The sequence below is a fragment of the Cherax quadricarinatus genome, chromosome 52, assembly GCF_038502225.1.
Source record: "Cherax quadricarinatus isolate ZL_2023a chromosome 52, ASM3850222v1, whole genome shotgun sequence".
In the NCBI taxonomy this organism is placed as follows: Eukaryota; Metazoa; Arthropoda; class Malacostraca; order Decapoda; family Parastacidae; genus Cherax; species Cherax quadricarinatus.
This window is the reverse complement of record NC_091343.1, coordinates 24,636,191-24,662,073: the sequence shown is the minus strand read 5'-3', so window position 1 is coordinate 24,662,073 and position 25,883 is coordinate 24,636,191. Positions and strand designations below refer to the sequence as shown.

Sequence of the window (25,883 nt, the reverse complement as noted above, 5' to 3'; positions counted from 1 at the left end):
GTACGTAGGTACTCACACCTGTTTTGTGTCTCCTTCACGCTCGTACCTTTCATACATAACACAAATTTGAGATATTTCTTGTATCATATCAACATCATATCAAGAAAACTCACATGGCTTTAAAATCAATTTTTCATAGGCTGTGTCAAGTTAACTTCATACTGACTCCACTGCATCCTTTCAGGCGCTCTTGATTCAAGGAATTGCAGCTAAACCCTTCCCAGTATTTGGTCAACCCTAATTTCGAACCAATCTCCAGGTGTTTTATGAACCCCAAAAGTCACAGAAAGCAATATCTGGAAAATAATCAAGATTCAGATCTGCCGATGACATTTTTACTCTCTGGAAAGTGGAAAAGCAGTCGTTTGATACTTTTCTGGAAAAATTTATCGATATAGTTCCCAGCATGACACTCTCTTTAAAAAGTCGACGAGAGGAAGAGAAGACCGAAATTGGCTAGGAGAAAGTCTCTGAGCGCAAGAGATTCAGTGTGTTAATTTGTTATGGCCATCCTATGGATGACAGTCATCCCATCCCCATCCTGTGAGGTTTTAATTACCCCATAACCAACCCATCCCGTGGGGTAGTAGTCATCCCATACCAGTCTTGTGGGATGGTAGTCATCCCATACCCGTCGTGTGGGGTGGTAGTCATCCCATACCTGTCGTGTGGGGTGGTAGTCATCCCATACCATCCTTTCTGGTGGCAGTCATCCCATAGCCTATCCTGCAGGCGGAAGTCCGAAGATAGAAAGGGAATAAGGTTATGCATGGCTAGTAGCCCAGCCATCCACTAACTGTCAAGTGGATGTCGTTACTCAGCCAGAGGCTTCCTGAGAAGAAAAATGGATGATGATGGCTCTTTCTAGTCCACATTTTGAAGGTCCAGCGGTCCGTTCCTACACAGGTACTAAGTCCCGCAGGTCTCGAGTCCCTTTACACAGTCAGCATAGTAACCTCAGTGACTTTGGGAAAATAGCTTATGTGTCGAAGTGGCCAGATTGTTGTTGTTGTTGTTGTTGATGTGTTGTGTTTCTCGTCAAAGTCATTCGTGGGCAATTTTTTGGAGTCAAATGTTTTTGTTACGCTCACCACAAAAAACGATCCTCAGCTATTCTCATGACGTAATCTTGGAAATAAAAACTTGACGATGTTTAGTACCGTTTGAATGGCGGGACAACGTTTTGCTCTGCGTAGAGTTCTTCAGAGGGGAAAAAAACGTTGTCTTTTCTTCGCCATTTTGTTCCGTCCTGGACTAAAGTCTCGGGTTTAAAGCTTGAGAGTTGCCAGTGAGTAGTTGCAGCCTGGGTATTGTCAGGTTCCTTCAGTCTTGTTAATGTTGAGGTTTCCCTAACATTATTTCATCATACAGGATGAATCGAAACCTGAAACCACAACTAGGTGAGTACACACACACACACACACACACACACACACACACACACACACACACACACACACACACACACACACACACATTGCTGTCTCTCCATCCCCAGGTTGCATTATGCAAGGCGCCTCACACATTACACAGCTTACAAGTTGACTCTGTAATTTTCACTTAGCCAAGATCTCGCCAGATTTGGGATATTGTAAAAGCATATTTTATTATTCCTTGTTTCTCTCTGTTTCTGGTGTTTAATTATGTCTTCCTGTCTCGTGTATTTTTTTTTATTCCATTGAATTTACAAGCTATGAGTTGTTATTCTACCTAAGCTCATTCCAAAACCCCGTCCACTCTCAGGTGTGCTACTAAGCTTTACAAAGGCACCCAAAGCAATCGAATAACTCACAGGTACCTATTTAAACTGCTAGGCGAACAAGGGCAATAGGTGTAATGAATATTTTTACATTAATGGTTTATAAAAGGTACCAAGTGTTGCCAAGATATAAGAAGATTTAGTCAAATATCTCCGCCCGTTTTAGATTGGAACCAGATCAATTACTAGGATATTAATGGGTAACTCGCGTTGTACTGATCATCACATCGTCATTATAGCTCACAACTGTATGTAAATCACCAGTTATCACTAATTATATCCATTAGTACAGAAGTATCCATTAGTATCCAGAAGTACACTGGCAGGTTCCCTCTCTTAACACTACTACTTTACTGAAGATTTACAAGAACTATAATGAGTTGGTCAAAAGAATTATCATCATCATTAACATCATCATACTCTACTGCCTCGTTATACTAAGAGTGTAAGCCACCTTTTTCCATAGCTTATAAAAGTGATACCTTGCGCCCTTATTTTTCCTCCATGTAGGGAGATTACTCCCTTCCTAACTTTTCTCTTGAGGCTTAACACATAACCAGCTTATCCCTTGAGTTAATGCCCCCTCCCCTCCACTCACCTTGAATTTATTGAACCCCTTCAGGTTTGTAGTTTTCACGTTGTCAAGGGCTTTCTTACATCCAGGAATATACAATCTACCCGCCACTCTGTTTCCAGCTTCATCTCTGTTAGTCTGTTATGGAACACCAGTAGGTGTGTAAGAGAGCCGTTTCCTTCTCCAGGTGTTTCACTGTTCCTTGTCTGATTATCTTCTCCGTTACATTTAAGTGTCGATGCTACTAGATTGTAGTCACGATCTTGCCTCTCTGTCCAGTTCCTTGCCTAGTGGGAATACATTCATTAATTAGTAGGGAAACGCTAAACACACGAGGGTCATACAGCACTTAGGGAATGGGAGGTAATCGAGTTAAAGCAAAGAAAGAGGGATTATGGCTCCAATACCTAGACTCAAGAGTTCTTCAGTAGCATCGAGGCATCTTCCCTGAAGCGATGGAGCTTCTAAGAGAGAAGGGATATTCGGTTAACAAGGCAATATGAGACGAGAGAAAGGCATTGTCTTCCCTCCCGGAATTGTTTAGATACACAACATCACCGGGAAAGTAAAAAGAGAATGTTTTCGACCGATCTTTTTGTCTCGGAACTCAAAGATGGGTGAGGGGGCGGAAATCAAAGATGGGTGAAGAGTTGGAACTTTGTTGCAGCCGCTGTGGAGGTGGTGGAGCAGCCTAGCAAATCTTCCGAGTGCTAAGGCTGCAGCAAGGCCGTGAGAGACAGGATGAAATTGAGCCGTCATTCTTGAATGATCTTTACATATTTTGTGCGACTTCCTTCATACCACATTCAATATATTACTATATCATTTCCTCTTGCTCTCTTTTCTGCTCTCTGCCTTTCGCTCTTGTGGCTGTCTCTCTCTCTCTCTCTCCCAGGTTTTTCTTGATTCTTCGGGCATTCTCAGCATACCCAGCTATCTATCTTCAGCTGTCACTTCAAGGTTGATTCACGAAGTGCGTCGTCTGAAAATAAATCTCACGAGATCCTGACAAATATATAACTCAGGAGGGACCACACGGAAGAGTTGCTTAGACTTAATATTCTGGAAGTGTTCAAACCAAGGTAAACAAACTTACCTCCACAACAATTACTGAGCCTCAGTATTTAGTAGAGCTTTTATTCTCTCTTCCATATTCTACAGGATTGCATTATATATATATATATATATATATATATATATATATATATATATATATATATATATATATATATATATATATATATATATATATATATATATATATATATATATATTATATATATATATATATGTCGTGCCGAATAGGCAGAACTTGCGATCTTGGCGTAAATAGCAACGCTCATCTTGCCATGTAGGACAAGTGAAAATTTGTGTATGCAATAATTTCGCCAAAACCATTCTGAACCTAACGAAAAAAATATGTTTCACTGTGTTTGTTTAGTATTAAATTATTGTAAACAAATCTAAAATAAATTTAGTTAGGTTAGGCTAAAATAAATTGTTGTTATTATAATAAGGTTAGGTAAGTTTTCTAAGATTCTTTTGGTGCAAAATTAAAAATTTTTGCATTATCATTAATGAAAAAAATATATCTTTAAACTTATAAGAGAAAATTTTAGAAAGGACTTAATTTTAAATGAGTTCTTGCTAATTGACCAGTTTTACATATTCGGCACGACATATATATATATATATATATATATATATATATATATATATATAATGTCGTGCCGAATAGGCAGAACTTGAGATTTTGGCTTAAATAGCAACGCTCATCTTGCCATATAGGACAAGTGAAAATTTGTGTATGCAATAATTTCGCCAAAATCATTCTGAACTTAACGAAAAAAATATGTTTCGCTGTGTTTGTTTAGTATTAAATTATTGTAAACAAATCTAAAATATATTTAGTTGGGTTAGGCTAAAATAAATTGTTCTTGTTATGATAAGGTTAGGTAAGTTTTCTAAGATTCTTTTGATGCAAAATTATAAATATTTACATTAACATTAATGAAAAAAATATATCTTTAAACGTATAAGAGAAAATTTTAGAAAGGACTTAATTTTAATATGAGTTATTGCTAATTGACCAGTTTTACATATTCGGCACGACATATATATATATATATATATATATACATGTATATATATATATATATATATATATATATATATATATATATATATATATATATATATATATATATATATATATATATATATATACACTTGTGCTGCCCTTTAACACATTATATACAGAGTATTAAACATGTTCTCTTAACTCAACTTTAAATAATTTTAATTAGTTCAGGGGTATCTCCCTCACGATACAATTTAAATGTCTGTATTTGGATTAAAGTGTCATAGACACTCATCGTTGCAAAGTGAGAAATATTTTTTTGGGTAGGAAACTGAAATATATGTAAGGAAATCTATGTTTTGGCTTGAGTGACCCGTCTCTTTCTTCATCCGCACATACCACATTAAAAATTATAATTAATCTGTTCACTTTCTCAATATTCTTCTCTGATTGTATAGTATTAATTCCTAATCTTTTCTTTATGGCTACTTACGCCAGGTTTCTGGGAGGGGAATGATACATAATATTATAAGAGTTTATTTACAATGAGAAATAGGTTGCAATATAACAGGCAGAGCGTAACTTACAATTCGTTACGATTCCTCTTAGTAGATCACTTCGGAGGTTTGCTTAATAGTCCTAAAGGACTGCAGCCTTGTCTTTCTCTCCACCATCCATGGAGGCTAAACCCGATCTATCGTTTGTGGCTGGTAGCTCCACTCCCTCTATGATGAAGGAACAAGTAACCCCTTATTTTGCACCTCCGTTTCAAACTTAAGTGATAGACCGATGAGCAGACTTCACAAGTGTGTTCCGGAGCTCAGTTTCTTACTTTTACTCTCTATATTACGTGTTTCAGAGATAGTAAAACCCTTGCATTGTCTCATGTTCAGAGAACTCTTCTGTACGATAACGCCATACCGGAATTTGATGTCAAGCTTCGGAGATCGGAATATCAAGGTGGATCTGCCGAAAGTCAAAATCATCCACATATCTGCCGCAGCTGACGGGAAAGGTAAGCTAATGAGGATGAATTTCCTCAGGCTCTTCTAATGGAAGGTTATTAGGATACTGAAGAACCCTCTCCACCGGAGCTCCCACATAAGACCTCTTCCACCGGAGCTCCCACAGGAGACCTCTCATACCGAGGACCAAACAGGATAACTCTCCCACCATGGCTCCCTCAGGAGATGAAAGTCCTCAGCGTTCACAAAACTATCCCAATACCAAGTCTCTGGCGTTTGGGTCTCTGGCGCAGATGATAAATACTTTCCAATTATTTTCTGTCAGACTTTGAACTTCAATAGTTTGGGCAAGATTTTCTGCTGGTCTTTGTGTGTTGTGTGGCATGTCAGTGGTCAGAGGACCACGGAGACAATGGTCACAATATAAACAGTACAGAGAGCTACGGAAACAATGAGCACAATAAACAACGCAAGATCCAAATGGCGTACTGTAGACAATAGTGAAAGAAAAAACGTACGTTGCAAAACAATCTTTGTTTTAAATACAACGTTCCACTCTGTGTAAATAACTTGATAAAGCACTCCTGAGAATTAAACATTCTCTCAAATAATAACTTGTTCCAGAAAGTGTATCTTTTGTCATAAACAGAACAGGTACATCACTGTCTATATTTTGTTAGCAGTGAACAGGCTACGGAAAGAGAACTGGTGTAAGTTAGTTTGGGCGAGATCGATTACACGATGATCATTAAATACTTATGTAACCTCTTCAACACCAGTCAAAGATGACTTAAGTTCCCTTACTTTAATCCCTAAAACAGGAATTTAGTAAACTCTGTATATATTCATTAAGAGATTTAAGTGACCTCACTGTATATATATATGCACTAAGAGATTCAAGTGAACACAGTATATATATATATACCGAAAGATATACACCTATCGGTGTATTTCACCTTACAAATGTGATTACCTAGATATTAGCGAAAATAAATACAGAATATGTATGCAAATTAACCCAACTAATATTGTCTAGCACATTTTGTTTTTAAGTTGTTTTCATTTTGTGTCCCAGGAAAATTGTATTGTATACCTGGAGGGTGTTCCGGGGGTCAACGCCCCCGCGGTCCGACCAACTATATTTTCTATCCTCTTGTATATCATTCTCTTATTTCGTGAGTGGGAGATGAGAAAGAGCTGAATGTTAGTCTCTCAGTATAAGTGACTAGTGTATCCAGACTACTCTATTCCTTCTGATGAATGGCCTGTACAGTGTTGATGTTACTTGTTTGTAACAATATATATAAGAATGTTCTAGAGTGTTAGGGGAATGACGCTGCAAACGTTTATTTGAAGTACGTTTCGCTAACCTGTGAGAGAAACGTTTTCCAAAATTAACGTTCTCATTGTTCCTTTGCTCTGCCTGCTGCCTCGGGGGGATCTGCAGCAAGCTAGCGTATGTTACTTGCCCAGCTCTTGGTAATTTCAGAATAGATTTTTCGATCCGTCTATCGTCTAAGATCCAGCATAAAGGCGACTGAACCGAAGAGCAATTCTTCTACCACACTTACCGGTGACTTTCTGCTTTTCAGATGGACCAATTTATCAATGGAACTGAGAGGTACACTACTGACAAAAGCTAAGGAAAAAAACTTTCGAAACATTGCCACAATAAAAGCTGGCTTCACGAAATGTCTTTTGTTCTGAGTATAATTATGCTGAGTGATTATTCATGATTTGAATGTTGCATGGTCCGAATAGTAAACATTTGATGTTTGAACGTTGCAGCGAGGAGGACGTTAGATTCAGGGAAAATGTCATATATGACCTACTGAATGACATCATGAGGACGTGTGTCCACGAAGAAATATCGATATTAAAAGGATGCATTTTTGTTTTTCAATCTGCCGTGTTAGACTCCACTGTAGCCACAAACCACGTCTTACACAATACTCTGCCACACTACAATACACTCGCTCGAGGGTATAGATTAGCTCATGTGACTTTCATACTTGCCAATGCGCTTTGTTTACCAATGTTAAAGAAATTCTTAGTTCTCGCAGTATAAAATTATTCAGTGCTGGAGTGACAGGCATGTAATTAGCTCAAGAATTATATTCCTTACAATTATATTAAATATTAAGAATGTATTGTATTAGGATTATATAGTGTTAAGAATTATATGAAGTTTTGGAATTACATTAAGTATTTGGAATATATTATGTATTGTAATCATTTTAAGAGCTAGAATTATAGGCATAGTAGTACAGAGATTCCAAATTCAATTATTGTTAGATAAGCTGACCTGGCAGTTACCTAAGTCCATATGTCAGGTGCAGAGTGGGATTAATTACTGAGCTGCTGGAGAAACACGTCCTCCCACACACATACACACCCACACAAGTACATACATACACACTTACACACATAATCACTTACCCACCCTAAAACATGTTACCGCTTCCCCTGAGGATGTTACCCACAACAGTCGACCAGTACCCAGCTGCCTTACTGGGTTAACAGGGGTAAACAGCTGTCAAGGTAACATGTTCAACCTGTTAGCCCTCTCCAGGATTAAACCCGGGTTCATAAATAACCCGCACATAGAAGAAAGGAGCTTACGACGACGTTTCGGTCCGACTTGGACCATGGTCCAAGTCAGACCGAAACGTCGTCGTAAGCTCCTCTCTTCTATGTGCGGGTTATTTATGTATCGTTCCAGTCACGGTATTGTGCCTTTTCTTTGTTATTTAAACCCGGGTTCCTCGGGTGTGAGAAGGAGTTCTCAGAGATACACGAACTGGTCATTCAAGACCTATCATTCCACTTATGAGTTTAAACCTTCTTCTTGACTCTTTCCTGCACTATCAAGCTTTACTCCGATAATTATTATTATAGTCCAGGAAAAGGCAAGTCATCAAGTTTGATTCAAGAAAGACTGTACTCCACTTTTCCTTTTATTCATTTAGCAAATCCAGACACAAGCGCGATGTGCTGCTGTCCTATATTACATGACCGCTACAGAGTGCGGTCAAAAGCTAGCTATGTTGCCTGTCACATTCCATCACACAGGATGAGTCGTATACATAATGTTGATATATGTTAGCATGACCTGGGAGACTTCAGGATATCGCCAAGCATTCCATTAAAGGTTCAACAGCTACGACATTCTGAACTGGAACACCTCGGTAGGGCAGTGACGAAACCTTCAAGTATTCCATGAAAGGTCCAGCAACTACGACATCTTCATGAGTTTGTTTCCAGTAGAGCTGGAGTCACTATAACTTAGGAGTTACCTCTCAGAATAGCCTATCCCACAGACGGGACAAATATCTTTTCCATGAAGATATCGTCCTGGTGACAGAACGGTGCAACAACACTTGTATTTGAGGGAAAAAATAAAAAGGGGAGAGGATTTTTTACTACATTATATATCTGGGAATACACACCAGCGCTTCATGGCCCTTACGGGTTTAATAACAACAATAATAATAATAGACATACAAGCATACATACATACATTCACACATACACATATAAACACATACGCACACACATACATACTCATATATACACACACATATACACACACATATACATACATTCATACACTCATCATAAAGGAGTTTGCATCAAAGACAGACGTTGCAACTCTGGTGATTTCCCTGCTCACAACCACATGTTAATTACTAAACTCTCACTCTCGACTCGGCCTGAGTTTAGTAGAGAGGAAAGGGAAGACAGGGTGGGAAGGCAGGGTGGGAAGGCAGGGTGGGAAGGCAGGGTGGGAAGGCAGGGTGGGAAGGCAGGGTGGGAAGGCAGGGTGGGAAGGCAGGGTGGGATGGCAGGGTGGGAAGGCATGGTGGGAAGGCAGTGTAGGAAGACACTGTAGGAAGGCACTGTAGGAAGGCAGGGTGGGAAGGCAGTGTAGGAAGACAGGGTGGGAAAGCAGTGTAGGAAGGTAGGGTGGGAAAACAGGGTGGGAAGGCAGTATAGGAAGGCAGGGTGGGAAGACAGGGTGGGAATGGAGGAGGGAGTAGATAACGTGGATAGGGTGGTACAGTAGTTGGATGAGTTTAGGCAGGGAGGGTTTGGAGGAAAGGGAGACTGGATAGTGTTGAAGTGAGGTAGACGGGAGACAGATAAGAAGAGAAGGATGATAGTGTGAGCAGAGGTAAAGAGAGTATCTCTCATAGTGACAAGGGATCACTATTTTTCACACACACCATTTTTCCCTCATGTTTACTAGTTGATACTGGAATGTAGGAGAGGATATAGTGGTGTGCGTGATATGTGATGGTGTGTGTGTGGTGGTGTGTTGGTGGAGTGTGATGGTGTGTGTGTGTGTGTGTGTGTGTGTGTGTGTGTGTGTGTGTGTGATGTGTGATGGTGCGTGGGTGGTGTGTGATGGTGTGTGTGATGAGTGATGGTGTGTGTGATGTGTGGTAGTGTGTGTGATGTGTGGGCGGTGTGTGGGTGTGTGTGGATGGTGTGTGATTGTGTGGGGGGTAGCGTGTGATGGTGTGTGGGTGATATTGCACGTTGTGATGTTCTGTGATGTGTAGGTGGTGTGTGGTGGTGGTAGTACAGCTCTGGATGGCTGTGTTGTGGCAGGTGGTGGTAGTGGCGTTGTGACTGGCAGGTGGTGGTAGTGGCGTTGTGACTGGCAGGTGGTGGTAGTGGCGTTGTGACTGGCAGGTGGTGGTAGTGGCGTTGTGACTGGCAGGTGGTGGTAGTGGCGTTGTGACTGGCAGGTGGTGGTAGTGGCGTTGTGACTGGCAGGTGGTGGTAGTGGCGTTGTGACTGGCAGGTGGTGGCAGTGGCGTTGTGACTGGCAGGTGGTGGCAGTGGCGTTGTGACTGGCAGGTGGTGGCAGTGGCGTTGTGACTGGCAGGTGGTGGCAGTGGCGTTGTGACTGGCAGGTGGTGGCAGTGGCTTTGTGGTTGTCAGGTGGTGGCAGTGGCTTTGTGGTTGTCAGGTGGTGGCAGTGGTGTTGTGGTTGTCAGGTGGTGGCAGTGGTGTTGTGGTTGTCAGGTGGTGGCAGTGGTGTTGTGGTTGTCAGGTGGTGGCAGTGGTGTTGTGGTTGTCAGGTGGTGGCAGTGGTGTTGTGGTTGTCAGGTGGTGGCAGTGGTGTTGTGGTTGTCAGGTGGTGGCAGTGGTGTTGTGGTTGTCAGGTGGTGGCAGTGGTGTTGTGGTTGTCAGGTGGTGGCAGTGGTGTTGTGGTTGTCAGGTGGTGGCAGTGGTGTTGTGGTTGTCAGGTGGTGGCAGTGGTGTTGTGGTTGTCAGGTGGTGGCAGTGGTGTTGTGGTTGTCAGGTGGTGGCAGTGGTGTTGTGGTTGTCAGGTGGTGGCAGTGGTGTTGTGGTTGTCAGGTGGTGGCAGTGGTGTTGTGGTTGTCAGGTGGTGGCAGTGGTGTTGTGGTTGTCAGGTGGTGGCAGTGGTGTTGTGGTTGTCAGGTGGTGGCAGTGGTGTTGTGGTTGTCAGGTGGTGGCAGTGGTGTTGTGGTTGTCAGGTGGTGGCAGTGGTGTTGTGGTTGTCAGGTGGTGGCAGTGGTGTTGTGGTTGTCAGGTGGTGGCAGTGGTGTTGTGGTTGTCAGGTGGTGGCAGTGGTGTTGTGGTTGTCAGGTGGTGGCAGTGGTGTTGTGGTTGTCAGGTGGTGGCAGTGGTGTTGTGGTTGTCAGGTGGTGGCAGTGGTGTTGTGGTTGTCAGGTGGTGGCAGTGGTGTTGTGGTTGTCAGGTGGTGGCAGTGGTGTTGTGGTTGTCAGGTGGTGGCAGTGGTGTTGTGGTTGTCAGGTGGTGGCAGTGGTGTTGTGGTTGTCAGGTGGTGGCAGTGGTGTTGTGGTTGTCAGGTGGTGGCAGTGGTGTTGTGGTTGTCAGGTGGTGGCAGTGGTGTTGTGGTTGTCAGGTGGTGGCAGTGGTGTTGTGGTTGTCAGGTGGTGGCAGTGGTGTTGTGGTTGTCAGGTGGTGGCAGTGGTGTTGTGGTTGTCAGGTGGTGGCAGTGGTGTTGTGGTTGTCAGGTGGTGGCAGTGGTGTTGTGGTTGTCAGGTGGTGGCAGTGGTGTTGTGGTTGTCAGGTGGTGGCAGTGGTGTTGTGGTTGTCAGGTGGTGGCAGTGGTGTTGTGGTTGTCAGGTGGTGGCAGTGGTGTTGTGGTTGTCAGGTGGTGGCAGTGGTGTTGTGGTTGTCAGGTGGTGGCAGTGGTGTTGTGGTTGTCAGGTGGTGGCAGTGGTGTTGTGGTTGTCAGGTGGTGGCAGTGGTGTTGTGGTTGTCAGGTGGTGGCAGTGGTGTTGTGGTTGTCAGGTGGTGGCAGTGGTGTTGTGGTTGTCAGGTGGTGGCAGTGGTGTTGTGGTTGTCAGGTGGTGGCAGTGGTGTTGTGGTTGTCAGGTGGTGGCAGTGGTGTTGTGGTTGTCAGGTGGTGGCAGTGGTGTTGTGGTTGTCAGGTGGTGGCAGTGGTGTTGTGGTTGTCAGGTGGTGGCAGTGGTGTTGTGGTTGTCAGGTGGTGGCAGTGGTGTTGTGGTTGTCAGGTGGTGGCAGTGGTGTTGTGGTTGTCAGGTGGTGGCAGTGGTGTTGTGGTTGTCAGGTGGTGGCAGTGGTGTTGTGGTTGTCAGGTGGTGGCAGTGGTGTTGTGGTTGTCAGGTGGTGGCAGTGGTGTTGTGGTTGTCAGGTGGTGGCAGTGGTGTTGTGGTTGTCAGGTGGTGGCAGTGGTGTTGTGGTTGTCAGGTGGTGGCAGTGGTGTTGTGGTTGTCAGGTGGTGGCAGTGGTGTTGTGGTTGTCAGGTGGTGGCAGTGGTGTTGTGGTTGTCAGGTGGTGGCAGTGGTGTTGTGGTTGTCAGGTGGTGGCAGTGGTGTTGTGGTTGTCAGGTGGTGGCAGTGGTGTTGTGGTTGTCAGGTGGTGGCAGTGGTGTTGTGGTTGTCAGGTGGTGGCAGTGGTGTTGTGGTTGTCAGGTGGTGGCAGTGGTGTTGTGGTTGTCAGGTGGTGGCAGTGGTGTTGTGGTTGTCAGGTGGTGGCAGTGGTGTTGTGGTTGTCAGGTGGTGGCAGTGGTGTTGTGGTTGTCAGGTGGTGGCAGTGGTGTTGTGGTTGTCAGGTGATGGTAGTGGTGTTGTGGTTGTCTGTGGTTGTCAGGTGATGGTAGTGGTGTTGTGGTTGTCTGTGGTTGTCAGGTGATGGTAGTGATGTGGTTATCATGTGGTGGTTGTTGTGTAAAGAACAACTACTTAAGCCTGTTTAGCCCTTTCTTGCAACAAATAAACAGGACCGAATATCCTGTTCTAAATGGAATCATTGAAGGGTTCAGTAGTAAACAATCACAATGGTTCTTTCCGGTTTTTTATTAAGTTTCTTAATAAACCATAGAAGGGTTTTATATTAACTTTAAAAAGGTCGCACCATAAAACAGAGTGCTCATGAAATTTATACTTTAGTTCACTTAAAAGATAATACACAATATCCTGTCTTGATTATAGTACTGAATGGCTCTAGTATCATAACACCTTCACTTCACATAATAACACTTTGCTAGACTCATTCCCAATGAGACAGAAAACGTAACACTTCGATAATAATTCCTTCTTATTCAACTTTCAAAATATACTAAGTGAGATTAGGAATATTCTACACTTAAAGGAGTTCTGAGGCGAGTCTGTCTCCCATGACTTTTTCGCCGTCCTCTTTGAACCAATACTGCTTACACCCGCTCCTAGCAGATCTAGGGACAATCACCAGCGTCTCCAATACAGCGACACACAGTTCGTCCGAGATGTTTCTGTCTGATACCGTTCGAGGTGCTGGAGGGTCACTAGGGAACCTCATGTAAGACCAGAAGGTTAAATCCAGGAATCAAGGAGCTTCTCTCACGAAAGGTGAGAGTGGATTGCCCTATAACAGAATTCTCAGACTGACGTCACCTCGGATTAAGAGGGGACAGTGGCTAAACGACAGCCGGGTAGTAAACAACTGTACCCGTAGTTTACATCGTCGAAACATCCTATCTATTTACACAGCTAAATAAATTAAGGCCAGATAATATTATAAAGTACTCTATCCTCATTTTAGCTACTAATGAGGCTAGAAATAATATAATATTAAGTGAAAAAGCCAGTTACATATACATCATACCTGACCTAGAAGGTTCACAAACGAGGAGCGTAACAGTGGTAGTGATGTAGTTGTAATGTAGTGGTAACGGTGTTGTTGTTGTCAGGTGGTGGTAGTGGTGTTGTGACTGGCAGGTGGTGATAGTGGTGTTGTGGCTGGCAGGTGGTGATAGTGGTGTTGTGGCTGGCAGTTGGTGAGTGGTGTTGTGGTTAACTTTTGGATTGTGGATAGTGGGTAGTAGTAGTAGTAGTAGTAGTAGGAACGCTGCTGTGTTGCCTCCCTGCAGTAAACACACCATCATGGGTGATCATGTTGTAGTACGGGTGCAAGACATTATCACTCAGGCACACCAGGAACAGAAATCCATTGAAGTGAACAAGGAGATACAGCTGAAATGTGACGTTGATAACTTACTGGTCAGAGATAAGAACACACTGGAGGAGAAACTTATCAGAGATGAAGATCAGTGTGATGCCTACCTGTGTTCCTTAGCTCGTGATGGCATCCAGGCTCTTCTGACAAAAGTGTGGGATTTACCATCAGAACAGATTGATAATTCTATATATGTCACATTACCAAAGCCAGTCACAAAATTACCAAGGGAGAAACCTGTACCTAAAGGTAAAGAAATAACCAAGTGGGAACAGTATGCTCGTGAGAAGGGAATTAAGAGGGGGAAGAAAGACAAGAAAGTTTGGGATGAAGTTCTCAAGCAATTTGTACCTCGGTATGGATACCGTAAAATACTAGCAGAAAAAGAGAAGAACTGGGTTAAAGAAGTTCCTGATAATGCAGACCCATACGAGGATCAGTTTGCCAAAGCAGCAGAGATAAAGAAGGAAAATATAGCCAAAAATGAGTATCAGCTCTTGCGAAATATAGCCAAGCACAGAAAACTGAAGGTTCCTAATGTTGGAGTCACTGGAAATGAATATGCTTCAGCTAAAGTTCTGGGATTAGCCACGCATTATGCACGACGTGCAACGGCTTCATTGGGCAAATTTCAGCCGGATCTTCCAAATGAGAAAAAAGTTAAGGGTTTGGGCAAGAAACGTAAGCACGAAGAAACCACTGGTGATGCCGAGGTTGAGAAGAAACGGTACATGGCAGTTCTTGAGAAGATTGACAAGCCAGACCTGAACCTGGAGGGAGCAGTCCATAAGCAGATCAGAGATGAGAATGTTACCTGGAGTTTACCTGGAGAGAGTTTCGGGGGTCAACGCCCCCGCGGCCCGGTCTGTGACCAGGCCTCCTGGTGGATCAGCGCCTGATCAACCAGGCTGTTGCTGCTGGCTGCACGCAAACCAACGTACGAGCCACAGCCCGGCTGATCAGGAACTGTCTTTAGGTGCTTGTCCAGTGCCAGCTTGAAGACTGCCAGGGGTCTGTTGGTAATCCCCCTTATGTGTGCTGGGAGGCAGTTGAACAGTCTCGGGCCCCTGACACTTATTGTATGGTCTCTTAACGTGCTAGTGACACCCCTGCTTTTCATTGGGGGGATGGTGCATCGTCTGCCAAGTCTTTTGCTTTCGTAGTGAGTGATTTTCGTGTGCAAGTTTGGTACTAGTCCCTCTAGGATTTTCCAGGTGTATATAATCATGTATCTCTCCCTCCTGCGTTCCAGGGAATACAGGTTTAGAAACCTCAAGCGCTCCCAGTAATTGAGGTGTTTTATCTCCGTTATGCGCGCCGTGAAAGTTCTCTGTACATTTTCTAGGTCGGCAATTTCACCTGCCTTGAAAGGTGCTGTTAGAGTGCAGCAATATTCCAGCCTAGATAGAACAAGTGACCTGAAGAGTGTCATCATGGGCTTGGCCTCCCTAGTTTTGAAGGTTCTCATTATCCATCCTGTCATTTTTCTAGCAGACGCGATTGATACAATGTTATGGTCCTTGAAGGCGAGATCCTCCGACATAATCACTCCTAGGTCTTTGACGTTGGTGTTTCGCTCTATTTTGTGGCCAGAATTTGTTTTGTACTCTGATGAAGATTTAATTTCCTCATGTTTACCATATCTGAGTAATTGAAATTTCTCATCGTTGAACTTCATATTGTTTTCTGCAGCCCACTGAAAGATTTGGTTGATGTCCGCCTGGAGCCTTGCAGTGTCTGCAATGGAAGACACTGTCATGCAGATTCGGGTGTCATCTGCAAAGGAAGACACGGTGCTGTGGCTGACATCCTTGTCTATGTCGGATATGAGGATGAGGAACAAGATGGGAGCTAGTACTGTGCCTTGTGGGACAGAGCTTGTCACCGTAGCTGCCTCGGACTTTACTCTGTTGACGACTACTCTCTGTGTTCTGTTAGTGAGGAAATTATAGATCCATCGACCGACTTTTCCTGTTATTCCTTTAGCGCGCATTTTGTGCGCTATTACGCCATGGTCACACTTGTCGAAGGCTTTTGCAAAGTCTGTATATATTACATCTGCATTCTTTTTGTCTTCTAGTGCATTTAGGACCTTGTCGTAGTGATCCAGTAGTTGAGACAGACAGGAGCGACCTGTTCTAAACCCATGTTGCCCTGGGTTGTGTAACTGATGGGTTTCTAGATGGGTGGTGATCTTGCTTCTTAGGACCCTTTCAAAGATTTTTATGATATGGGATGTTAGTGCTATTGGTCTGTAGTTCTTTGCTGTTGCTTTACTGCCCCCTTTGTGGAGTGGGGCTATGTCTGTTGTTTTTAGTAACTGAGGGACGACCCCCGTGTCCATGCTCCCTCTCCATAGGATGGAAAAGGCTCGTGATAGGGGCTTCTTGCAGTTCTTGATGAACACAGAGTTCCATGAGTCTGGCCCTGGGGCAGAGTGCATGGGCATGTCATTTATCGCCTGTTCGAAGTCATTTGGCGTCAGGATAACATCGGATAGGCTTGTGTTAGTCAAATTTTGTGGCTCTCTCATAAAAAATTCATTTTGGTCTTCGACTCTCAGTCTGGTTAGCGGCTTGCTAAAAACTGAGTCATATTGGGACTTGAGTAGCTCACTCATTTCCTTGCTGTCATCTGTGTAGGACCCATCTTGTTTAAGTAGGGGCCCAATACTGGACGTTGTTCTCGATTTTGATTTGGCATAGGAGAAGAAATACTTTGGGTTTCTTTCGATTTCATTTATGGCTTTTAGTTCTTCCCGCGATTCCTGACTCCTAAAGGATTCTTTTAGCTTAAGTTCGATGCTTGCTATTTCTCTGACCAGTGTCTCCCTGCGCATTTCAGATATATTGACCTCTTTTAGCCGCTCTGTTATTCTTTTCCGTCGCCTGTAAAGGGAGCGCCTGTCTCTTTCTATTTTACATCTACTCCTCCTTTTTCTTAGAGGAATAAGCCTTGTGCATACATCGAGTGCCACCGAGTTAATCTGTTCTAGGCATAAGTTTGGGTCTGTGTTGCTTAGTATATCTTCCCAGCTTATATCGGTTAGGACTTGGTTTACTTGGTCCCACTTTATGTTTTTGTTATTGAAGTTGAATTTGGTGAATGCTCCCTCATGACTAGTCTCATTTTGTCGGTCTGGGGCTCCATGCATACATGTCTGAACCTCAATTATGTTGTGATCTGAGTATATTGTTTTTGATATGGTGACATTTCTTATCAGATCATCATTGTTAGTGAAGATGAGGTCTAGTGTATTCTCCAGTCTTGTAGGCTCTATTATTTGCTGGTTTAAATTGAATTTTGTGCAGAGATTTAAAAGCTCGTGTGAGTGTGAGTTTTCATCAGAGCTGCCTCCTGGTGTTATTTCTGCAACAATATTATTTGCTATATTCCTCCATTTTAGGTGCCTTAAGTTGAAATCCCCCAGGAGCAAGATGTTGGGTGCAGGAGCTGGAAGATTTTCCAGACAGTGGTCAATTTTTAACAGCTGTTCCTGGAATTGCTGGGATGTTGCATCCGGAGGCTTGTAGACTACCACAATGACTAGGTTTTGGTTCTCGACCTTTACTGCTAAAACTTCCACTACGTCATTTGAGGCATTAAGCAGTTCTGTGCAAACAAGTGACTCTGCAATGTACAGGCCAACCCCCCCCTTTTGCCTGTTCACTCTGTCACATCTGTATAGGTTGTAACCTGGGATCCATACTTCGTTGTCCAAGTGATCCTTTATGTGGGTCTCAGTGAAAGCCGCGAACATTGCCTTTGCCTCTGCAAGCAGTCCACGGATGAAAGGTATTTTGTTGTTTGTAGCTGGCTTTAGACCCTGTATATTTGCAAAGAAGAATGTTATCGGACTGGTGGTATTGTTGGTACTGGGGGGGGATTTTTTTTCCGGCATTAGTATCTGTATCTGTTGGTTTGGAGTGGAGGCCATCGACTGTGGTTCCACTCCAGGAATGACTGGATTTGGTGTACGATTTCTGCCATTTCCTGCCAGTTTTTTTTCCTTCCTGGCACTAAAAAACCTCTCCCTCTTGAGTGGCTGTGGCTACCCAGGTTTTCCCCTGGCCTGGATGTTTTGTATCTTTTTGTCCCCTTTAGATGGTATGCCTGGCAATTTAAGTTATAGCACAGTCTTTCCTGTACTGAAGAGGTACACATTTCAGGGTGAAAAAGCTTACAGGAAGGGAGTTTGCATTTTCCTGTTTTCATATGGGCATGGCATTTTCTAGGGTGGTCATAGTTGCATGTCCCATCTGTTTTTCCAGATTTCCCATGCCAGCAGATACCAAGTGCATAGTATGTGCACAGGCTTGGTTTCCGCTTGCCTTGGGTTTCTGTGACTGTATTCCCTGTTGGTGCATGTTTCCCTGTCTTACTTCTATCCTCCCTAGCACCAACAATGGAGCTCCCACCAGTTGTTTTTGGTAATTTATCCTCACTATTGCTATTGGAGTCCTCTTGTTTGCTATTTCCTGCGGTGTTTCTAGTTTGCAATATTGGTTTTATCTTATCTTTGACTACACTTGTTTCCCTACTATGGCTCCTGTCCCCTATATAATGGATCTGGAACGCAGAGGTGGGAAGAAATATGGCAAAAGATCAAAAATGGGTGGCAGGCACCGAACTAAATCAGATCATAGAGCTGCTAAACTGGGCAAGGGTTATCATAAAATGAAAGCCAAAACAAAGAGCAAAGCTAAATTTGGGGGCAAAGGAAAGGGTGGGGTAAAAGGAATTTTGGGGATATGAGAAAGGGTGCAGGTAAGGGTAAGGGTGCAGGTAAAGGTAAGGGTGCAGGTAAAGGGAAGGGTGTTGGTAAAGCTAAACGTTAAAAGGCTGTTTTCATTGTTTTAAATTAAAATGCACCTATGACATTATACAAAAGAATATATTACCTGTATATTGTTGGTATGTAGTTAAATAAATGGTGACAGCTGTTGAAAAAAAAAAGTAGGAATAGTATCAATCACACAAGTAAACTGGTATTGATAAGTGTACATACAAGACGTATACAACATCGTGTATTATACACTGTATCTGCAGCTGTTATCTAGGAATCGTTTCAATTAAGTAGCTTAACAAATACACAAATATTATCAGTCTGGGTCACTATAACTACTCAAAAATCAACTTATTTTTTCTATCAGAAAACATTAACTCTCTCAGATCGTATTATCAGCCTTTAAAACATTTAAGTTTCGATACACTCAAATATGAAGAAATATCTGAAGTGCAGAATGTGTCAAAAACTCCAAAAAAGTAGAATAAAACTTCGAGGCAGGAGATGCAAAACAAACGTCTGTAAAAATTTTATCACAGTAGAGCTACAGCAGAATGGAACAAACTAGCCGTTGAAGGTGCGAGCCTGAGGTCGGTGCAGTCATTTAAGAACCAGTTGAACATGCACAACAGGACACAATTAGACACTCTGCAGTGACAAACTGTAATTAATTTATAACAAAAAAAAGGCACAATACCGTGACTGGAACGATACACAAATAACCCGCACATAAAAGAGAGGAGCTTACGACGACGTTCCGGTCTGACTTGGACCATTTACAAAGTCACACTGGTCCAAGTCGGACCGAAACGTCGTCGTAAGCTTCTCTTTTATGTGCGGGTTATTTGTGTAATTAATGGATTCCTCTACACACAGCTCATTGGATAGCGGTGGATCACCACCAGCAGTTCGCAAGGAATAGTGCTAAAAAGTTGAGGTAGTTAGTAGCCCATAACTTCAATCCATTTCTATCTCTTGTACATTGTGAACTCAATTTTTTCGTTACGAAATGATGTATTTTTTCACCTATTTTTTGCCGGCGTAAATTGGCTTTTCTACCCAATCCGCGAACATTTATATAATACATATAATATTTATCTTTATCATGAACTCCCATGTACAAAATTAAGACTACACTAATAAAGAGAGACGTATACTAACATAAACATAGTTTGTACCAACACAAGGGAGCTGTGGTTAAAAGCAGTGTTTACTGTATTGATTCAACACAGCCGCCAACCGTTAAAACCATAATAAGCGTTCACTGGGGTATTATATACGCTATGACGCTTTCATCTATATATATATATATATGTATATATATATATATAAATATATTATACATATAAATATATATATGTATATATATATATATATATATATGCAAAACAACCACTCTGAAAGAATAGAGAAATTCCAAGCGCTTTCGTGACTACTCACATTATCAAGGAACTATGAAAGTGAAGCATCCAAGGAAGCTATATAAGGGGTCCGGCCAGCACCTCACTATCAGATCCCACAACGGTTAAACACGTGACGCGCGGCGAGCCAACTTGGATAGGTCCTTTGCACAACTCACCCCCAAGCTATTCTACCCAAGAAAATTTAAAAATTATTTGTCCAGTGTATTATTAAATTCTTCCCAAATTCTATTAATTATAAATGGATCTAATTTATATAAACCAAAGGAAATATTCATATTATTGTCAAAACTGCTTTTTATGAAACAAGATTCAATTATATTCCTGTCGACCATGGACTTGCTTGATACTACTTTCTCAACTTTTTGAAAATCAATTGGATGGTTAAAATCTCTTACATGAATAAATAGAGCATTGGAATCTTGTCCAGTTCTAATGCTATATTTATGTTGTTTTAATCTTAGTTCGAGATTTTTACCAGTTTGACCGTAATAAACTTTATCGCAAATTTTACAAGGAATCTTATAGACACATCCATCAGCATTTTGGGGGGAATTCTTTATCAAAATGTTTTGCATATTTTGAAATCACCTGTTTACTGTGATCTTATTGCATATATATATATATATATATATATATATATATATATATATATATATATATATATATATATATATATATATATATATATATATTATTTTTTTTATTATCACACTGGCCGATTCCCACCAAGGCAGGGTGGCCCGAAAAAGAAAAACTTTCACCATCATTCACTCCATCACTGTCTTGCCAGAAGGGTGCTTTACACTACAGTTTTTAAACTGCAACATTAACACCCCTCCTTCAGAGTGCAGGCACTGTACTTCCCATCTCCAGGACTCAAGTCCGGCCTGCCGGTTTCCCTGAATCCCTTCATAAATGTTACTTTGCTCACACTCCAACAGCACGTCAAGTATTAAAAACCATTTGTCTCCATTCACTCCTATCAAACACGCTCACGCATGCCTGCTGGAAGTCCAAGCCCCTCGCACACAAAACCTCCTTTACCCCCTCCCTCCAACCCTTCCTAGGCCGACCCCTACCCCGCCTTCCTTCCACTACAGACTGATACACTCTTGAAGTCATTCTGTTTCGCTCCATTCTCTCTACATGCCCGAACCACCTCAACAACCCTTCCTCAGCCCTCTGGACAACAGTTTTGGTAATCCCGCACCTCCTCCTAACTTCCAAACTACGAATTCTCTGCATTATATTCACACCACACATTGCCCTCAGACATGACATCTCCACTGCCTCCAGCCTTCTCCTCGCTGCAACATTCATCACCCACGCTTCACACCCATATAAGAGCGTTGGTAAAACTATACTCTCATACATTCCCCTCTTTGCCTCCAAGGACAAAGTTCTTTGTCTCCACAGACTCCTAAGTGCACCACTCACTCTTTTTCCCTCATCAATTCTATGATTCACCTCATCTTTCATAGACCCATCCGCTGACACGTCCACTCCCAAATATCTGAATACGTTCACCTCCTCCATACTCTCTCCCTCCACTCTGATATTCAATCTTTCATCACCTAATCTTTTTGTTATCCTCATAACTTTACTCTTTCCTGTATTCACCTTTAATTTTCTTCTTTTGCACACCCTACCAAATTCATCCACCAATCTCTGCAGCTTCTCTTCAGAATCTCCCAAGAGCACAGTATCATCAGCAAAGAGCAGCTGTGACAACTCCCACTTTGTGTGTGATTCTTTATCTTTTAACTCCACGCCTCTTGCCAAGACCCTCGCATTTACTTCTCTTACAACCCCATCTATAAATATATTAAACAACCACGGTGACATCACACATCCTTGTCTAAGACCTACTTTTACTGGGAAAAAATTTCCCTCTTTCCTACATACTCTAACTTGAGCCTCACTATCCTCGTAAAAACTCTTCACTGCTTTCAGTAACCTACCTCCTACACCATACACTTGCAACATCTGCCACATTGCCCCCCTATCCACCCTGTCATACGCCTTTTCCAAATCCATAAATGCCACAAAGACCTCTTTAGCCTTATCTAAATACTGTTCACTTATATGTTTCACTGTAAACACCTGGTCCACACACCCCCTACCTTTCCTAAAGCCTCCTTGTTCATATATATATATATATATATATATATATATATATATATATATATATATATATATATATATATATATATATATATATATATATATATGCAATAAGATCATAGTAAACAGGTGATTTTAAAATATGCAAAACAACCACTGTGGAAGAGTAGTAAAATTCCAAGCGCTTTCGTGACTACTCACATTGTCAAGGAAATATGAATAGTTCCTTGACAATGTGAGTAGTCACGAAAGCGCTTGGAGCTTCACTACTCTTTCACAGTGGTTGTTTTGCATATGTATATATATATATATATATATATATATATATACATATATATATATATATATATATATATATACATATATATATATATATATATATATATATATATATATATATATATATATATATATATATAATAAAATTTTGTGTACTCATACGTACACACACACACACACACACACGAGAGCTTTTTCCATGCCTGAATACACCTCCCTACAAGGGTACATACATTAGTAACTTTCCTCTATGCATACAGGATATCCGGTAAAACTGGAACCATCACTCCTTACACCATTAATCATGTGCTTGTACACCGGATATCTTGTCTGTATTCGTGTATCAGTATTAGGGATGAACACATTGAACACATTCTATGAATAAAAGGCTAGCTGGATTGCTAGCTCTCTCAGTTCACACACTGAGGTTTATGGTTCGATCCCCGGTACGGATGGAAACATTTGGATGTGTTTACTTAAGACACCTGCTGTCCATGTTCACCTATTAGTATATTAGGTACCTGGATGCTAGTCGACTGGTGTGGGTCGCATCCTGGGAACAAAACTAACCTAATTTGCCCGAAATGCTCTGCATAACAAGGGGCTTTCTATATAGTAGTATGTCATTGATGTCAGCTATGGTCTGTATACCTTGTACATGTAGAAATAAATATTATTATTATTACTATTATTATTATTATTTTCATTAATATTATTCCAGACTTAAGGGACGCTCTGTATATGAAAGACCTGGTTAATAATCCTCAGTATTTGTAGCCACGATAATGACCTCAACACTTATGTACACTTCTCCGTGTCTCGGCCAGGAACACAACCACTTCCGGGTAATGCGAGTCATTCTCCTCGTTCCGCCGCCATAATGGTCTATTACAAAACAAAATGCTGTCATAAGGAGGTGTTGCGAGCTGTTGCAAATTTTTATATTTGTTTTATAAATACTGGTAATATTATGAAAAAAAAAGAACATTTTTTTTTCATAACTAACCCGAAATTTGCAAAGGAAAGTTGAGATGATGTGTCGCTCAGTCCTGGAACGTTACCAAGTCAGTTTGGAGTTGATAATGGTCTACTAAGAAGCGAAATGTTCTTGCATTTCGTTTTCATTCCGTCTCTTTCCCTAATATATTGTATGTTTTTCAGGAGATAACAGACAATTTCTCAGATCTTCGTCAAGAGACTTAATGTGAGTTTTCTGAGGTTTTCACCCTGGCCAGTCTACTTCTTGTACATTTTAAAAGAATTGCATTCTCTTAACAGTCACTTCAAATTCTCTTAACAGTCACTTCAAATTCTCTTAACAGTCACTTCAAATTCTCTTAACAGTCACTTCAAATTCTCTTAACAGTCACTTCAAATTCTCTTAACAGTCACTTCAAATTCTCTTAACAGTCACTTCACATTTCCTTAATACTCGCTAAACATTTCCTTAACATTCGCTCAGCATTTCCTTGATATTCGCTGAGTATTTCCTCAATATTGCCATTATCATTCTGGGGGTTCTACGTAGCCAGTAGAATAAAGTAATGTTGGTTTGATCCGAGGAAGGGAAAGACAGCTCCAGTTCTTTAAATCTATATGGAACTGTTTATATATCAATGATTTTATCTCTCTCTATCTCTCTCTCTCTCACTCTCTATCTCTCTATCTCTCTCTCTCTCTCTCTCTCTCTCTCTCTCTCTCTCTCTCTCTCTCTCTCTCTCTCTCTCTCTCTCTCTCTCTCTCTCCCATTAACATCTGTTTATTTTAATTTCCCTTGTTTTGATTCGCCTCTTCCTCCTACCATTCTGGGTGTATTCTTGGACTCACCCTCCTGCAAGGAGTCTTGTGTTTTCCTCTTAAGAAATCAGGAATCTTTGTGTTCCTCTACCGCCATTCTTCGCTAGCATCGAAGCCATTGTTTCCTGAGCCGTTTTTAAGGCTTTTCAGACGAGCCTTTCATCCGTGTCTCTCAGTGGGAGACTGTAACACACCGTGCGTGTTTATATATCAGCACTGAAAACTAAACACTCTGAGTTTAGCTAAACATTAGCGATAAACCCGTAGGGCTTAAGAGCCCTTCGTCAGCACCAATTGTACCAGAAGTGTAATGTCAAGTGAGAAGCATTATGGAAATTGGAATTAGTTCCATCCATGTGTAAGTGTATTGATAAAATAATTGCAGTTTTCGACTACCTTCAGGAAGTGAAGTTTTTAGTGCCACTGAAATTAACTTTGGCCCCCTTGAAGGTAATTATCAGGTAAAAGGACACAAGTGCAATTAATCGATATTTTACTGTGGCAACGTTTCGCTCTCCAGGAGCGAAACATTGCCACAATAAAATGTTGCATTACTTACACGTGTGTCCTTTTGCCTAACATATTGTCGACAATTCTACCAACATTATTACAAGGTAATTATCATCTGTAGATAAAAGGTTCAGAGCACCGACAAGATAATGAATTAGACACTTGTGAAACACCTGGGTAAAAATACCCAAGTATTGCACAGGTGTTTAATTCATCAGTCATCATCTGTCTATGATTATTGCATGGGTGTTGATATATTCACGACAACTTTACTGTACCTTGATTTTTGCAATTATTTTGTATTTATCCATAATAACAAAAGAATTGCGAAACCATAAATTAGAATCACAAAACTGTTATCCAGGATCAATAACAAGAAAACCATTGTCAATAAACTATAATCACAAAATAATTGTCACGGAACCATAAAAGCTAAAAGGAAGAAACGCTTCATACAAAATCGTATTCGTGATCACAAATCAATAATCACGAAAAATTATTCCCTTCTCGTGACTGTGGCAGAATAGGAAAAGCTATTAGGGCTTAGTTTGGGAGTTGATCCCTGCTGCGTCACCGTCTGAGGGAATCCCCACCACTGTACGTGGCTGCAAGAGTACTATTGAATAAGTTATGTCATCAGTGGGAGACGACCTCGCCAAGGACAGTAACACAATGTTTCATCGATGACTCGTCTCTTCCAGTGAATTATAATTCTCTATTGGTCGGCATCGCCACCATGCATTTTCGACTTACTGACAATGGAGAACTGCCAAAGAGCAAAGATTGAAATGTGAGATTAATGACTGATTTTTTTACAGGCATTAGCATGTAATAATTCGGTAGGCGCCACATAGCTTAAGGTAAAACAGACACGAAAGAATTCAACTGGGACACCTTTATTCAAAACGCTTAGGCTCTTAGATCTTGATCACTGCACAAACATGAGAATTAAGATAGAACACAAGTTACTGGCACTCACTTGCCTTCTTACTACTGGTCACATTGCACCTGAGAAATGGGAATTAATGGAATGGCAAAGGTTGGCTTCTCCGTCCCCTTATAACGAAGTAAAAATTCTCACCCCAACGAGATTTCGGTTTCCCATGACCAGGATAAATACAGACC

General features: G+C 41.6%; 2 protein-coding genes and 1 long non-coding RNA gene across 3 annotated transcripts in view; all 3 read left to right on the top strand.

The window, feature by feature from the left end:
- The window catches only part of LOC128696851 (allatostatin-A receptor), a 307,199-nt gene that overhangs the window by 190,400 nt on the left and 90,916 nt on the right, over positions 1 to 25,883 (top strand). The gene's annotated exons all lie outside the window — the stretch shown is intronic.
- Positions 13,735 to 18,361, top strand: LOC138850949 (ribosome biogenesis regulatory protein homolog). Its single transcript, XM_070095997.1, has 2 exons — positions 13,735 to 14,647; positions 18,332 to 18,361. Exons 1-2 carry the CDS (start codon positions 13,766 to 13,768, stop codon positions 18,359 to 18,361), a joined length of 912 nt encoding a protein of 303 aa, XP_069952098.1. The 5' UTR covers positions 13,735 to 13,765.
- LOC128696850 (uncharacterized) lies at positions 18,404 to 18,794 on the top strand. Its single transcript, XR_011393443.1, has 2 exons — positions 18,404 to 18,605; positions 18,642 to 18,794. It is a non-coding gene; the product is annotated as an uncharacterized lncRNA (long non-coding RNA).